General features: G+C 38.7%; 1 protein-coding gene across 2 annotated transcripts in view; it reads right to left on the reverse strand.

Annotated features, from left to right (window-relative positions):
- GALK2 (galactokinase 2) overlaps positions 1 to 13554 on the reverse strand; it is a 129214-nt gene extending 115660 nt beyond the window's left edge. Inside the window, exon 1 of one of the 2 annotated variants that reach the window (XM_070044921.1) lies at positions 634 to 2490. Coding sequence is in view for 1 of the 2 variants with exons in the window: in XM_060294277.2 (XP_060150260.1) it covers positions 13082 to 13206 (125 nt within the window). In the remaining variant the exon portion in view is untranslated. Of the gene's footprint in view, positions 1 to 633; positions 2491 to 13081 lie in introns of those variants that run through there. The other variant, XM_060294277.2, reaches the window with a different exon arrangement.
- Positions 13555 to 15249: the final 1695 nt, after the last annotated feature.

Consider the following 15249-nt stretch of genomic DNA (forward strand, 5'->3'; position numbering starts at 1 on the left):
GTGTCCCTGCACTGCAGTCTACAGACTTTTGGGTGGGGCTAATGGTGGCTTCCAGGAGGGCTCACGCCAGTGAGTACTCCCCAGAATTGCTGTTGCCAGTGTCCTTGTCCCCACCGTGAGCTGCAGCCACATCCCTGACTCTGCAGGAGACCCTCCAACACTAGCAGGTAGGTCTGGCCCAGTCTCTTATGCTTTGTTCCCCTGGGTCCTAGTGTGCAAGAGACCTTGTGTGTGCTCTCCAAGAGTGAAGTTTCTGTTTCCCTCAGTCCTGTGGAATTCCTGTGATCAAACCCTTCTGGCCTTCAAAGCCAGATTCTCTGGGGGCTTCTTCTCCCATTGCCGGAACCCCACACTGAGAAGCCTGATGTGGGGCTCAGAACTTTCACTCCTGTGGGAGAATTTCTGTGGTATAATTATTTCCCAGTTTGTGGGTCACCCAACCAGCAGTTATGGGATTAGATTTTATTGCATTTGTGCCCCTTCTATCATCTCGTTATGGCTTCTTTGTCTTTGGATGTAGGGTATCTTTTTTGGTAGGTTCCACTATTTTTTTGTCAATGGTTGTTCAGCAGTTAGTTGTGATTTTGGTGTTCTTGTAAGAAGGGGTGAGCTAACATCCTTCTACTCCGTTACCTTGAGCTCTCCAGGAAGCCAGAGCTGATGTTATAGTGGAATTTTCTTCATCAGCATTCTACATCCAGGCAGATGCTAACATCTTGTATTTGTCATACAAACATGAAGAGTCTTAGTTGGCAGGGTAGCTCCACTCCAGATGGTCATTCAAGGATCCAGATATCTTCCTTCCCATTGCTTCACTATTTCAGACTGTTGTCCGTTTCTGCATGCTCAAAATTGGATTGTAGGCATGTCCATGCTCTAGGTCAGATGAATCATTCTTTTTTTTTTTTTCCTCAGTGGCTGTCTCTCCCCCTCGACACACCAGTGCAGCGGTCATGCTCTGCTCCCCAAAACTCTATTTAAATTGTGTGTTTGGCTCTCTCCTTCCTGTCTCATTCTTTCATCCCTCCAAAAACACCATCACCATTTCCCTCTGCTCAATGCTCTTCACATTCCAGTTGCCTTTGTGAGCCTCTGAGTTTTAGCTCTTCTATCCCTTCAGTTTCCATGACACTGTGGCCTCAAGTCTAGAAGATTCAACAGCTTCAATGTCCTATACTTTCTGATTAAGTCTCTGTGTCCCTAATTCAAATTCTCAAACAGATAATCTGGTTGGCAGTATATAGGTCCTGTATCCATCCTGGTCCAATTACTTTTGGCCAAAAAGGAAAAGCTATTTGATATAAACAAGGTCACTTGCTTTAGTTACAGATATGATCACCTGGGTCCACTCCTTCAGCAGAAGTTGTGGATGACAACAGAAGATGTGGAGAGGGAGATAATAATGGATATCTCTAGCACATCATTCAAGATAGATTTACTGGACTCCCAAGTAGATGTGCATAATGATCGCTGCCTAAATCTGATTTTCCCCATATATCCTGCAAAACAATTTAGAACAAGAACAAACAAGTGATATTTTTATTTCTTTATTATAACTAGACAACTGTACCTTTATTATAAGTAGAAGAGAATGCATAAACTTTAAGTGAAAGAAAGAAAGAGGCAAAACACTGCGATCCACTGGAAAAAGAAACTGAGTGAAAAGAGCAAACTAAGATTAATCTAAAACCACCACTAGAAAGAAAAAGTACATCCATTTAAAAATGAGAGGTGTAAAAGAAGAAAAGATGAAAATAAACTCATTGATTGCTACATAGGCAATCAAAAACTTAAAGGATACCATTAAGCATGACAAAGCAACAATTTTTTTTAAGTTATTACACACAGGCATATGAAAAAGTATTATTAAACTCCTAGAAAAAAAGTACCCCAGGGAGACTGTGACCTGTGTAGTCAGGTAGACCTGGGCTCAAACCCCTTCTCGACCATGTGATGAAATTCCTTAACCTCATTCACCTTTATATGGGGTGGAAATATGAATTGAGTTATTTGGAAGATTAAATAAGGTATTGTAGGAACAGTGTCTAGCCTAGGGCTGGCATGAAGTACTTGTTCAGTAAATGACAGTTATTATAAGCTCCTGATTCCTTGGTTCAGTACTGTTTCTACTCTGCAGCATATGAATAAGAATCCACTAGAAGCAATGAAAGATGGTAGGTAATTAAATGTTTAGTTTACATCAGGACTGGAAGCGCTATTAGAGCACTAGGGTGATTTTTATGATGCTATTGATAAATCTTCATGCTCTCTGCCTTGTATCTTCCATTTTATTGAGAGGGTTGAAACAACTTAGGTTATTTGTCCATCAGATTCTAGACAGAATTATTTAAAAGGTTCATGTTTTTCAATGAAAAAAATAAACTGCCAAAGCAGATAGTAAAAGGTTAAGTAAGAAAAGTCCCCTGCTTTTTCAGGGCATTAAAAAGATATATAAATACAAAAGTAACCAACAGAACAAAAATATCAATCTTCCTAACTACCAAAGACATTTCAAAAACAGATAGATAAACCAGTAAATAAACACAGAAACTATATTATAACACATAATTAAAAAATAAAATGACTAAATTGAAATCAAATATATCAGTCACATCAATAAAAGAAAGTGTAAGGAAACACTCAAAAAGACAAAAGTAGAAAGTAATGATATGGGGAGTAGAAAAACAGTAGACCTGGTTAACAAATTAAACCCTGGGTTTTTAGGAGAAAAATTAACAAAATAGACAAGCCACTAGCCAATGAATTAAGAAAATGGGGGTTGATAAAGCATAAATAAACAAAATAAGAAATAACAAGGATGAGATAACATTAAACAAAAGAAATTTTAAAAGTCATAAGAGACTACTTTGTAGACCTCTATCCAAATAAATTTAAACTGTAATAAAGAAACTGACTCCATTTTTTGATGTTTACTTACAGCTTTTGAGCTTCAACTCTCCCTCTTTCCCCTTCTGCCTCATATCAAGCAAGTGGATAAAAAAGCCCAGGTGCTCTCTCTTTTGTCACCAACCAAACCATAGCACACCAGTTCCATCTCCTAACCACTACAAAAACCTCAAGCTAGTCTCCTTTCCTTGCTCTCTCAAGCCATTTTTGGCCAGCTTGGGTGGCCTGCTCTGCCCTCCTCAGAAAGCCTCATTATGTGAGTAATAAATTTTTCATACCCTCTTGTTCATGTGGTATTATCAGTCTCAACATCCAAACCAAATTTTTGGGTGGGAATCCATCCTGTTTCTGTGGTATGGCCACAACAGAAATCCTAAAGAAATGGATAATTTCCTAAGGAAATACAATTTATAAAAACAGATCCATTTCCATAGAAGAAATAAAGTCATCAAAGAACCACCTCACACATATGGATTAAGCCCAGATCTTTTACAAGCGAGTTCTACCCAAGCATGAACATCAGATAGCCCATATACTCCATGAGTTGTTCCAGAGCATTGAAAAATAAAGAAAAGTGGTCTAATTCTTGTTATGAAGCAAGTGTAACATTGATACCTAAACCAGATAAAGATAGTCCAAGAAAATACAACTACAGACTAATGTCACTCTTGAATATTAATGCAAAAGTACTTAATAAAATATTAGTAAACATAAGGCAACACCATATTAAGAAAATAATTCATATTAAGTGGCATTAACTCCAGGAATGAAAAGTTGAAAATATTAAGATAATCTGTTAAAATAATATATCATAATAAATCTAAGGAGAAAAAAATTATAGGACTACTTCCATAGGTGTTAAAAAGCTCCCAATAAAATTTATTCCCAAAGGTGTTTTTCTTAACATGATTACATATATCTCAGTCTTAAATCCAAACCTAATTAATGAGGAAATTCTAGAGACATTTCCGCTAAGATCAAAAACAAGACAAAAAGTTCTACTATCTCCACATCTAATCCACACAATACTGGAGGTATCAGCCAATACAATTAGACAAGAGAAATCAAGAATCAAAAAAGAAGTAAAACTATCTCTACTTGGAGATAATATAGTAGGATGCCTAGAGAGACCCAGAGAATCAATTATAAAACCAACTTAGGGACTTCCCTGGTGGCACAGTGGTTAAGAATCCGCCTGGCAATGCAGGGGACATGGGTTCAATCCCTAGTCCAGGAAGATCCCACATGCCATGGAGCAACTAAGCTGGTGTGCCACAACTACTGAGCCTGCGCTCTAGAGCCTGTGAGCTACAACTACTGAGCCCGCGTGCCACAACTACTGAAGCCCGCGTGCCTAGAGCCCATGCTCTGCTACAAGAGAAGCCACCACAATGAGAAGCCCACGCACCGCAACATAGGATAGCCCCCACTCACTACAACTAGAGAAAGCCGTGCGCAGCAACAAAGACCCAATGCAGCCAAAAATAAAATAAATACATAAATAAAATTTTTTTAATAAAAATAAAAGCTCATCCATGATACTGCTGGAAATTGATTTTCACGTTCTTTAAAATAAATAAATAAAACCAACTTAAATAATAAAGAATTCACAAATATAGCAGGATATAAAATGAATACTCAAACATGAATACCCTTCATGTGCAAAATCAATGACCAATTAGGGCTATAATGGTAGAGCAAACCTTGTTCATAGCAACAAGAAAAGACTAAACGTTTAGGAATAAATTTAACAAGAAATGTGCAAAATTTATTTAAGTAAAGCTTTAAACACTCTTGAAAGACATAGAATAGACTCAAAGAAATGGAAAGACATCCTTTGTTCTTGGATAAGATGACCCAACATCATAAGGATAGTTATTCTCAAGTTAATTTATAAATTAAATTAATTAAATTAAATTCCCTCCCAAAAAATACCAACAAGGTTTTCTTACAGAGGTAGACAAGTTGATACAAAAAATCATGTGGAAAACAAATATGCAGGAATAGTGGGGAAAACATTAAAAAAGAACAACTGTGAGGACGGAGTAACCCTACCAAACATTAAAACATACTATAAAGCCTCTGTAATGACAACAGTGAGGTACCAGCACATATATAGATAAGCAGACTTCAGTAGAATAAAAGGTTCAGAAATAGATACAAGTACATACAGAAACTTAGTATATGAGGAAAGTGGCATCTCAAATCACAACGCAAAGATGAACTTTTTAATAAACAGTGGTAGTAAAAGTGCTTAAACTTTTGGGAAAGATAAAATTAGGACCATCTCTTACACAAGAATAAACTCCAAATGGATCAGGCACTAGAAGAAAACAAATGAATTTCAGTATAACTCAACATAGGGGAGAGGTTTTCTAACTATGACTCAAACTTCTGAGGCAATTTTTTTAACTTGACAAATTTGACTATATAAAGATTTTTTAAAACACATGGCAGAAAATTTTATAATCAAAGTCAAAAGAAAACTAGCAAACTAAGAGAAAATATTTACATGTTACAGACATATTCTTTATATTAAAAAAAAAACTCTGAAACTGTAACACTCCTAGAACAGAACACAGGCAGAACATTCTGACATAAATTGTAGCAATATTGTTTTGAATCTGTTTCCTAAGGCAAAAGAAATAAAAGCAAAAAAAAAACCAAACAGAACCTAATTAAACTTCAATGCTTTGGCACAGCAAAAGAAACCATCAATAAATGAAAAGATAACTTACTTTCATAGCAGCATTATTTACAATAGCCAAGATATGGGAGCAACCTAAGGGTCCATCAACTGATGAATATGATGGATAAAGATGCTGTGATATATATATATACATACACACAAACATACATACACACACAACAGACTACTCAGCCAGAAAAAGAACGGAAATCTGCCATTTGCAACAATGTGGATAGACCTAGAGAATGTTATGCTTAGTGAAATAAGTCAGAGAAAGACAAATACTTTCACTTACATGTGGAATCTAAAAAGTAAAGCAAACGAATATATATAACAAAACAGAAACAGACTCACAGATATAGAGAACAAATGACTGGTTACCAGTGGGGAAAGGGGAGGGCAAGATAGAGCTATGGGATTAAGAGATACAGACTACTAAGTATAAAATAGATAAGCAACAAGGATATATTGTACAGCACAGGGAAATATAGCCATTATTTTGTAGTAACTTTAAATGGAATATAACCTATAAAAATATTGAATCGCTATGTTGTACACCTGAAACTCATATAATATTGTAAATCAACAGTACTTCAACTTAAAAAACTCAAAAACTGAGTGAAAAATGACCAAAAACTGGATAGAAAAATGTGCAAAAGATATGAACAGAAAATCCATACTAAGAGTAGTTCATAAATGGACCTTAAACACATGAAATTAGAGAAATGCAAATTAAAACTACACCAAGATACTATAAGAATTGTGAAAATTAAAAAGTAACAACACATTCTGTTGGTGAGGTTCTGTGGAAACAGGCACTTTTCTACATTGGGTTGGGAATGCAAATTGGTACAACACATTTGGAGGGGAATTGGACAATATCTAAGAAAAATACATTGGCACTGATTTTTTTTTTATAAATTTATTTTATTTATTTATTTTTGGCTGTGTTGGGTCTTCGCTGCTGTGCACGGGCTTTCTCTAGTTGTGGTGAGCGAGGGCTACTCTTTGTTGCTGTGTGTGGGCTTCTCATTGCAGTGGCTTCTCTCATTGCGGAGCATGGGCTCTAGGCTCACAGGCTTCAGTAGTCGTGGTGCATAGGCTCAGTAGTTGTGGCTCGCAGGCTCGGTAGTTGTGGTGCACGGGCTTAGTTGCTCCGCAGCATGTGGGATCTTCCCAGACCAGGGCTCGAACCCATGTCCCCTGCATTGGCAGGCGGATTCTGAACCACTGCACCACTTGGGAAGCCCCCATTGGCACTAATTTTTACCCAACAATCCTATGTCTAAGAATTTACCCTGAAGGTATTCTCCAGCAATATAAAATACATATTCATGAGATTATTCATTGCAGAATTGTTTGCAATTGCAAAACACTAGAAACAACCTAAACACTCTTACATAGGAGAATGTTTGAATAAGGTACGGACTATTTACAAAATGAAGTAATATGAAACTATTAAAAAAGAATATAGTTTCTAGAAATTTTTCTCAAGTGATTTCCAGAAATATTTTGTCATAAGAAATATGCAGGGCTTCCCTGGTGGCGCAGTGGTTGAGAGTCCGCCTGCCGATGTAGGGGACACGGGTTTGTGCCCCGGTCCGGGAAGATCCCACATGCCACGGAGCGGCTGGGCCCGTGAGCCATGGCTGCTGAGCCTGCGCGTCCGGAGCCTGTGCTCCACAACGGGAGAGGCCACAACAGTGAGAGGCCCGCGTACCGAAAAAAAAAAGAAATATGCAAAGTGAAACGTTGAGATGGCCTAGAAGCATTAACATCCCAGTAGCAATGAGCATCCCTAGTGCTCAGATCTTGGTTTCAAAAAGAAATCAGAACTCTTTGCAGAAATAATGCCAGAGCTGGAGCAGAGAGGGTTTAATACAATCCTGGAATATACTGCTATGCCAGAAAGTAAAGAAGTGCTCAAACAATGACAGTAACATGTCAGAAGGACACAGGAGCCCACAAAGTAAGCTCCCACTGTCCACTGAGGGATTAAAATTCCTCCTCCCCCATCGATTTTGACAGGACAGAAAAACAGAAAAAAGAAACATAAAATATTGTTGGAAATAATCCCCTTAACAAGGCCCAGAAAATATTATGAGTTACTTCTGTAAGACCTTAAAAACAATGATTTTTTTTTCATAAATGGTTCTAACAATAGAAGCTGTGGAAAGCCTTCCCATCTCATTTTGGGAATAGTATAAGCCAGATGCTAACACATAACAAGAATAGCTCCCAAGGGCTTCCCTGATGGCACAGTGGTTAAGAATCCATCTGCCAGTGCAGGGGACACAGGTTCGAGCCCTGATCTGGAAGATCCCACATGCTGCAGAGCAACTAAGCCCATGTGCCACAACTACTGAGCCTGTGTTCTACAGCTCACGAGCCACAACTACTGAGCCCACATGCCGCAACTACTGAAGCCCACACGCTGGAGCCCGTACTCTGCAACAAGAAGCCACCACAATAAGAAGCCCGTGCACCGCAACGAAGAGTAGCCCACATTTGCTGCAACTAGAGAAAGCCCACGTGCAGCAGTGAAGACCCAACACAGCCAAAAATAAGTAAATAAATAAAAATAAATAAATTAAAAAAAAATAGTCCCCAAAAGCAAACTATAGGCTACTCTCACTTGTGAAAATAGGTACAAAAACTCTAAATAAAATATTGGTAAATTTAATCCAACATACATTATTTTATAATATATGTGACCAGAGCTTATTCCAGGAACATAAAGAGAGTACCAGGAAATATGTTGATTAAATGCACTATTCTAACAGAATAAAAGGGAAAACTCTATAACTCCATGATCCTCTCAAAATATGCATATATATGTGTATATTAAATAGCCATTCCTGATTTTTTAATAAAATTTGAAATTAAAAAAAATCTCTTAACATGCTAGAGGAAAATGTCCTTAATTTAATAAAGGATACTTGCCAGAAATAACAAACACCATATTCGATGACAAAAATGTTAGAAGTTTTCCCATTAATATCAGAATCAAGACAAGGTTGCTATCATTCAACACTGTAACATACTACATAAAATATAAACTGTCTAGGGCCTCCCTGGTGGCACAGTGGTTGAGAGTCCACCGGCCGATGCAGGGTACACGGGTTCATACCCCGGTCCGGGAAGATCCCACATGCCGTGGAGTGGCTAGGCCCGTGAGCCATGGCCGCTGAGCCTGTGCGTCCGGAGCCTGTGCTCCGCAACGGGAGAAGCCACAACAGTGAGAGGCCGGCGTACCGCAAAAAAAAAAAAAAAAGAATATATATATATATATATATATATATATATATAAACAAACTGTCTATACAACAAAAAACATCATAAAGTCAAAAGAAAATTGCTAAACTGGGAATAATATATATAATATACATAAAACAACAAATGAGTTTATCGAAAAATATATACATTCATACAAAAAATACATACATAAAGAGTTCCTAAAAGCTAACAAGAAATAAACAATCTAATAACATCTTTTTTTTTTTCAGGGCCATTTGGCAGCAACTATTAAAATTATATTTTTATTTTTTGAAACTATCAAAAATTTTAAATGTGCATTACCTTTGATATAGATTCCATTTTCATGAACAAGCTTAAAGAAACATAAAAAATGTTCAAGGATAAATGTATAAAGATTTTTACTGCAGCATTGTTTGTGAGTAAAAAATTGGCAACTTAAATGTACACTCTAGCCCTTAAAAAGTGAAATATATCTGTATGGAGTGATATACCAGAATCCCTAAGAAATATTATTAAGTGAAAAAAAGTAAATTACAGAAAACCAAATATGATTCCACTTATATGAATATTATGCAACTTTTATTAAAAAATGTTAACAATGGGACTTCCCTAGTGGTTCAGTGATTAAGACTCTGTGCTCCCAATGCAGGGGACACAGGTTCCATCCCTGGTCGGGGAACTAAGAACCCACACACACAAAAATGTTAACAATGGTATTATAAAGATACAATGACACCAAAAGAATACAATGATATTGGGCTTCCCTGGTGGCGCAGTGGTTGAGAGTCCGCCTGCCGATGTAGGGGACACGGGTTCGTGCCCCGGTCCAGAAAGATCCCACATGCCACGGAGCGGCTGGGCCCGTGAGCCATGGCCGCTGAGCCTGCGCGTCCGGAGCCTGTTCTCTGCAACGGGAGAGGCCGCAACAGTGAGAGGCCCGCGTACCGCAAAAGAGAAAAAAAAAAAAAAAAAAAGAATACAATGATATTACAAGGATACAAAACGAACCAAACTTCTAAGAGGGGGAGTGAGAATTGGCAGCACAGGACAAGAATCAGATTATGAGAAAAAGAACTGTGCAATTCTCAGGCTTTACTGAATACATTTTTAAATAATCCAAATCTTTCATATTAAGAATGTGTTTATACAGCACCATTAGTCATAGAGCCAAAAGGTGGAAATGACCCAAATGCCTATCAATTGATGAATGGATAAACAAAATGTAGTATATCAATACAGTGGAATATTATTCAACCATAAAAAGGAATGAATACTGATAACATGTTACAACATGGATGAACCTTGAAAACATTATATTAAGTGAAAGAAGACAGTCACAAAAAAAATATATTATATGATTCCATTTATTTTAAATGTCCAGAATAAGCAAATCTACAGAGGGTTTTCGGGGGATTGGGGAGGTGATAGCTTAAGGGATGCTGGGTTCTTTGATGTGGGGGCGGTGATGAAAATGTTCTAACTTTGATTATGGTGATGGTTGCATAATCCTGTGAATATACCAAAAAACATTTAATTGTAAAATCTAAACAAGTAAACTGTATGGTATGTGAATTATATATTAATAAAGCTGTTACCGAAAAAATAATAATAATAATCCAATAGTTTAAAACTTAATCCCAAAGAGAAGGAACAGAATGCAAAGAAATTTAGAACAGTGGTTCTAAATGCAAAGAAATGCTAAGAATGCAAAGGTTGCCAAGAATGCAAAGAAAGAACAGTGGAATCTGAAGTAGTCTTACAGTACAGGGTGCAAGCAAGATTGGGACGCAGAAAAAAAATTAGAGTTTCTATTTCTATTTGATTTTTTAAAATGAATGAAAAAGAAATTGTTTACTAAATAAGATATATAACATGGTTGACTAGTCCCTTTACTCAGAGGGTCATGTGTCCTGTGAAGCTGAAGAGGCATTGCCAACTAAAAATTGGCACTTGCCAGCTACCTCTACAAGGATTAAATCACAAGCTGCTGTGACTGCTGACCTTCAACACATCCTGAAAGGAGTTCAGGGTGTAGATCAGGAATGAGGCACTCTGTGCTCTGGGAAAAACCAGCAGAACAGGCCTTCAGATAGTTAGATATTATCAGAAGATTTTAAGAGCCCAATTCTTGCATCTCCTCATATCTAGAAAAGCACTAAAATCCTTCATGGTGACATCTGCTCCTTGTGACTATCAGCAACCTTCTGAAAAAATGTGTGCTTGACTGCATGTATCCCCCTTCACCAAAATCACATATATACAGATATTCCCCCCTACCTCTTCAGAGCAGTTTCTCAGAGCGATCTGAAATGCTGCTTCCCAGGCTATAGTCCTCATTTTGCCCCAAATAAAACTTTTTTTAATATTATGTCTTTTAAAACTATTTATTTAGTTATTATTTGTTTGTTTGGCTGCATTGGGTCTTTGTTGCTGCACGTGGGCTTTCTCCAGTTGTGGTGAGCGGGGGTTACTCTTTGTTGTGGTGCACGGGGTTCTCATTGCGGTGGCTTCTCCTGTTGTGGAGCACAAGCTCTAGGCATGCAGGCTTCAGTAGTTGCAGCATGTGGGCTCAGTAGTTGCAGCACGTGGGCCCTAGAGCACATGGGCTTCAGCAGTTGCAGTGCATCGGCTCAGTAGTTGTGGCTCGCAGACTCTAGAGCTCAGGCTCAGTAGTCATGGCACACGGGCTTAGCTGCTCTGCAGCATGTGGGATCTTCCTGGACCAGGGATTGAACCTATGTCCCCTGCATTGGCAGGCAGATTCTTAACCATTGAGCCACCAGGGAAGTCCTCCAAATAAAACTTAACTAACAACTCTCACGTTGTGTATTTTTTTCAGTCGACAGCACCCTGCAGAAAGAGCAGGAGTTCCAAAAAAGACAGTCTGATCTTGGGGCCCTCATGCATTTTTTTTCCCTTTCAGCATATTGCAGCATCTGACAAGTAAGGTGGGTTTATAGATATACTATCTAGATTTAACTGAACTCACCCCTGATAAAATGAATAAGTGGCTGAAACATTGCTTGAAGTTAATAACTGTATTAAGTGAAAAAAAAGGAAATGGCAAAGTGCACACTTACCTGACTATTATATGAGCTCTTCTGTAGCTAGCACAGAACACTAAATATTAACAATAAATATTTGTTGCAGGAATAAATACTGTAAAGGTCCTTAAAGGAAAGAAACAACTCTAAGGAAATTAAGTAAACAATTCTTCACTTTTAGTACATGTTGCCATCATCCCCCTTCTCACAGGGTAACTACAGAAATATTGAGCATTATGAATAAAATGGCATAAAATGGAAACAGAATATATGACATTCATGAGTAGTCTAAGGCCGTGTTGGTCTCCATAATCAAAAATTACATTTCTTTCTGGTAACTAAAGACCCACTGTTTGCTGGCTCAAGGGTGAAAAAGCATTCGCAAGTTTCAGTAAGCTGTAATATTGTCGACTGTCGCGTGACAGTCATAAACCAGGAAGTAGGAAGAACTTTAGGACAATTTTAGAGAAAAAAGTTAACAGGGAAAAAAACATAGAACCAGCAAAGAGGGAGCAAAGCCAACCTTAGAAAAGCTATAGGGCTAATACACCGCAGGTGGAGGCTTCATTCTATGAGATTTCTGTCCTATGTCAGAAAGAAGTACTTCCACGAAGTATTTGCAAGATGCCCTCAAATGAAAATATCCTCCACTTGGTATCACTTAAGCTGTTAGTTATTCCGTAGCTAGGTACTGGCAGCAGATTAATTCCCTAAGTGACAAGGCATAGATTACATGATTTGTTTAAAAGGATGCAGAGACTAAAGGGGTTTTTTGGTTTGGGGGGGGTCGTTTTTTGTTTATTTTTGTTTTAGCGTATTTGATTGTTTTCAATGAATATTTTAGAAAGGAGACTTTAAAAAGCACTATCAGCTAGCAGGCAAAACAAAGAAGAGATTCAAAGCTAATTTGGGTTTTCCTGCTAAAGCCCAGCAGAGTGTCCCACCCTTCTGCAAGAAAAAGGTAAAAGAAGGATCTGCATGGATGAAGCAAGACACACAAGGTTGAACAGTGTTTGCGGCGCGGTCTTCTTGCAAGTCCAGCCAAGTAGCCTTATAATATCGCAAAGATTCTGTCTGCTCCCGGGGGCAAAAGCTGCGCCTCAGTGAAGGGCCAAAAGGCCTGACACCATCTACATCTATCCAACCCAAGCGATCCCAAAGCGCGGCATCTCCTCTCCCCCACCTGGGATGTTCTGCCACCTGGACTCGACGCACGGCAGGGCCCTCCGTAGCCATATTTCGCTCATCTTTCTTTATCTCTGCAGTTTCAACCGGCGAAGCAAGGCTTCCGAAGTAATCACGAGACATCTGCAGCAGGAGCCCTTTCTTCCGGGCGACACCGGCACTTACCCCGCGGAAATCCTGTCTCTTCGCTGAGGTGGCTGCTTCCAGTCGGCCCCGCCCGTGGCTCCTCCTCCCTGGGCTCTGAGGCTCGGAGCCTTACCAGCCTCTGTCAGGTATTGCCACCGTGCTGCTCTGAGCCCCCGGGGACCCCGGGCGCGCAGGAGCCCCTGAACCGAGCAAAGACGAGGTTTTCTTTCTGCGCCCTGGGCCCTGAGCACGTCTGAGCACAGAATTACAACCTAGCACCTCAGTTTGCCTTTTTTTCTTTTTTTAAATTAAGTTAGGGGTCTTTTTTTTTCTTTAATGACCAGCAGCAACTTCCCCCAATAACAGTAAAATATTTAGTCATTGCTTCTTAAATGGATTATTTCAAAAATCAGGCAATATAAAATTGATGTGGTGCTTGATTTAAGCATATTTGCATTCATTTCCATAATAGAGGAATTGGTGGGCCTTCCTAGAACATAAGTAATAGTGAAAAGAAGAAAATACATGTCTATCAAACTGCAAGATACTCTTAGCATCCAGTTCAACACCTTGATTTTTCAGTTGCCTAGAAAAATCCCAGATACCCTATCTCAAGAAGCACACCACCTCCACCCACCTCATCACTCTACCATATTACTGTTGTCTTTCCTTCATTGTTCTCACAAGTTCTGCGTATTTATTTTATGTATTTATTGTCTGTCTCACCAATTCCACCATCACTACCACTAGAAGGTAAGCAATTTGAGAGTAGGAACTGTGTATCCCCAGTACCTAGAACAGTACTTGGCACACTGGTTTTTAATCAATAGGTAAGATGAACTGAATGAATGACTGAAAGGTAAAATGACTCGCCTAAGGTCGCACTGTTAATTGGTAGCAAAACTTGAATTAAATTTCAGGTCTATTAACTCTCTAGTGTACTCTGTACCTCAGAATGCTCAGATTAAACCCAAGTGAAGCCAGCTACCAATACACCTATCCCAAGGTTTCCTAGTTGAGGAAGTTTAGGCCAACATGCCCAAAACACCAAGGGTACAGGCATACCCCAGAGACATTCAACAAGTTGCCACTGCAGAACTTCTATATGTGTATGCTGGGGAAGGGGAAAGGGGAAATGAAGGCTAAAGTGTGAATTGACAGTAGCAAAGGTAAGCTAAAAGGGTTGCAGCCCCTTGGCACATCCTTGAGTTATTACTGTAAATGAAACAACATGGAACCAACGTTACTCTGGTCTCAGGGCTACTTTCTCACTATTATTTCAGTCCCTCCTTATCACTTTCAAGTGAAGCGATTATATCTCCTCTTTTTGAACCCCAATAAATCCCAGTAGGATGCTTATTGTGATTTACTCTTGAGTAAGAGGAGACATCATTGTCACTTCTGTAAATAGGTTTGAATGTGGAGAGAACTTAAGTGAGAAAATATATAAAACTTTTAGGAACATCAGTAAATATGGAAAAGGAAAGAACATTTTTCATTCAGATATATTTCTAACATACCTTTTATGGTCATTGAAAAATAAGTAAATTTTGAAGCTCTGAAAATACTGTTTTGTGTTTTTTTAAATCGTCCCAAACAAACTCATTTCACACAGTTTGCTTGTTCCCGAGGCTTGCGGAATCTTAGTTCCCTGACCAGGAATTGAACCCAGGCCCATCAGTGAAAGCACCGAGTCCTAACCACGGGACCGCCAGGGAATTCCTTTCCGGCACTTTCACTGCCGGGGGCCTAGGTTTGGGTTCAATCCCTGACCAGGGACCTAAGATCCAGCAAGCTATGCAGCACAGAGAAAATAAATAAATAAATAAATAAACAAACTAATTAATTAATTTAAAAAGAAAGAAAGAAAACAGTGACTATGAACACTCTGGTTCATAAAAGAATATTTTCTATTAAATGTGTATTTGATGGCCAAATATTAACTTTGCTAAATGAAACCTGATAGCAAATCATTAATTTGGATCTTGTATCCATTTCTACTGCAGTCTCAGCAAAACTGATACAGACTAGAAAGCACCT

Source organism: Globicephala melas, chromosome 2 (genome assembly GCF_963455315.2).
Source record: "Globicephala melas chromosome 2, mGloMel1.2, whole genome shotgun sequence".
NCBI classification, from domain to species: domain Eukaryota; kingdom Metazoa; phylum Chordata; class Mammalia; order Artiodactyla; family Delphinidae; genus Globicephala; species Globicephala melas.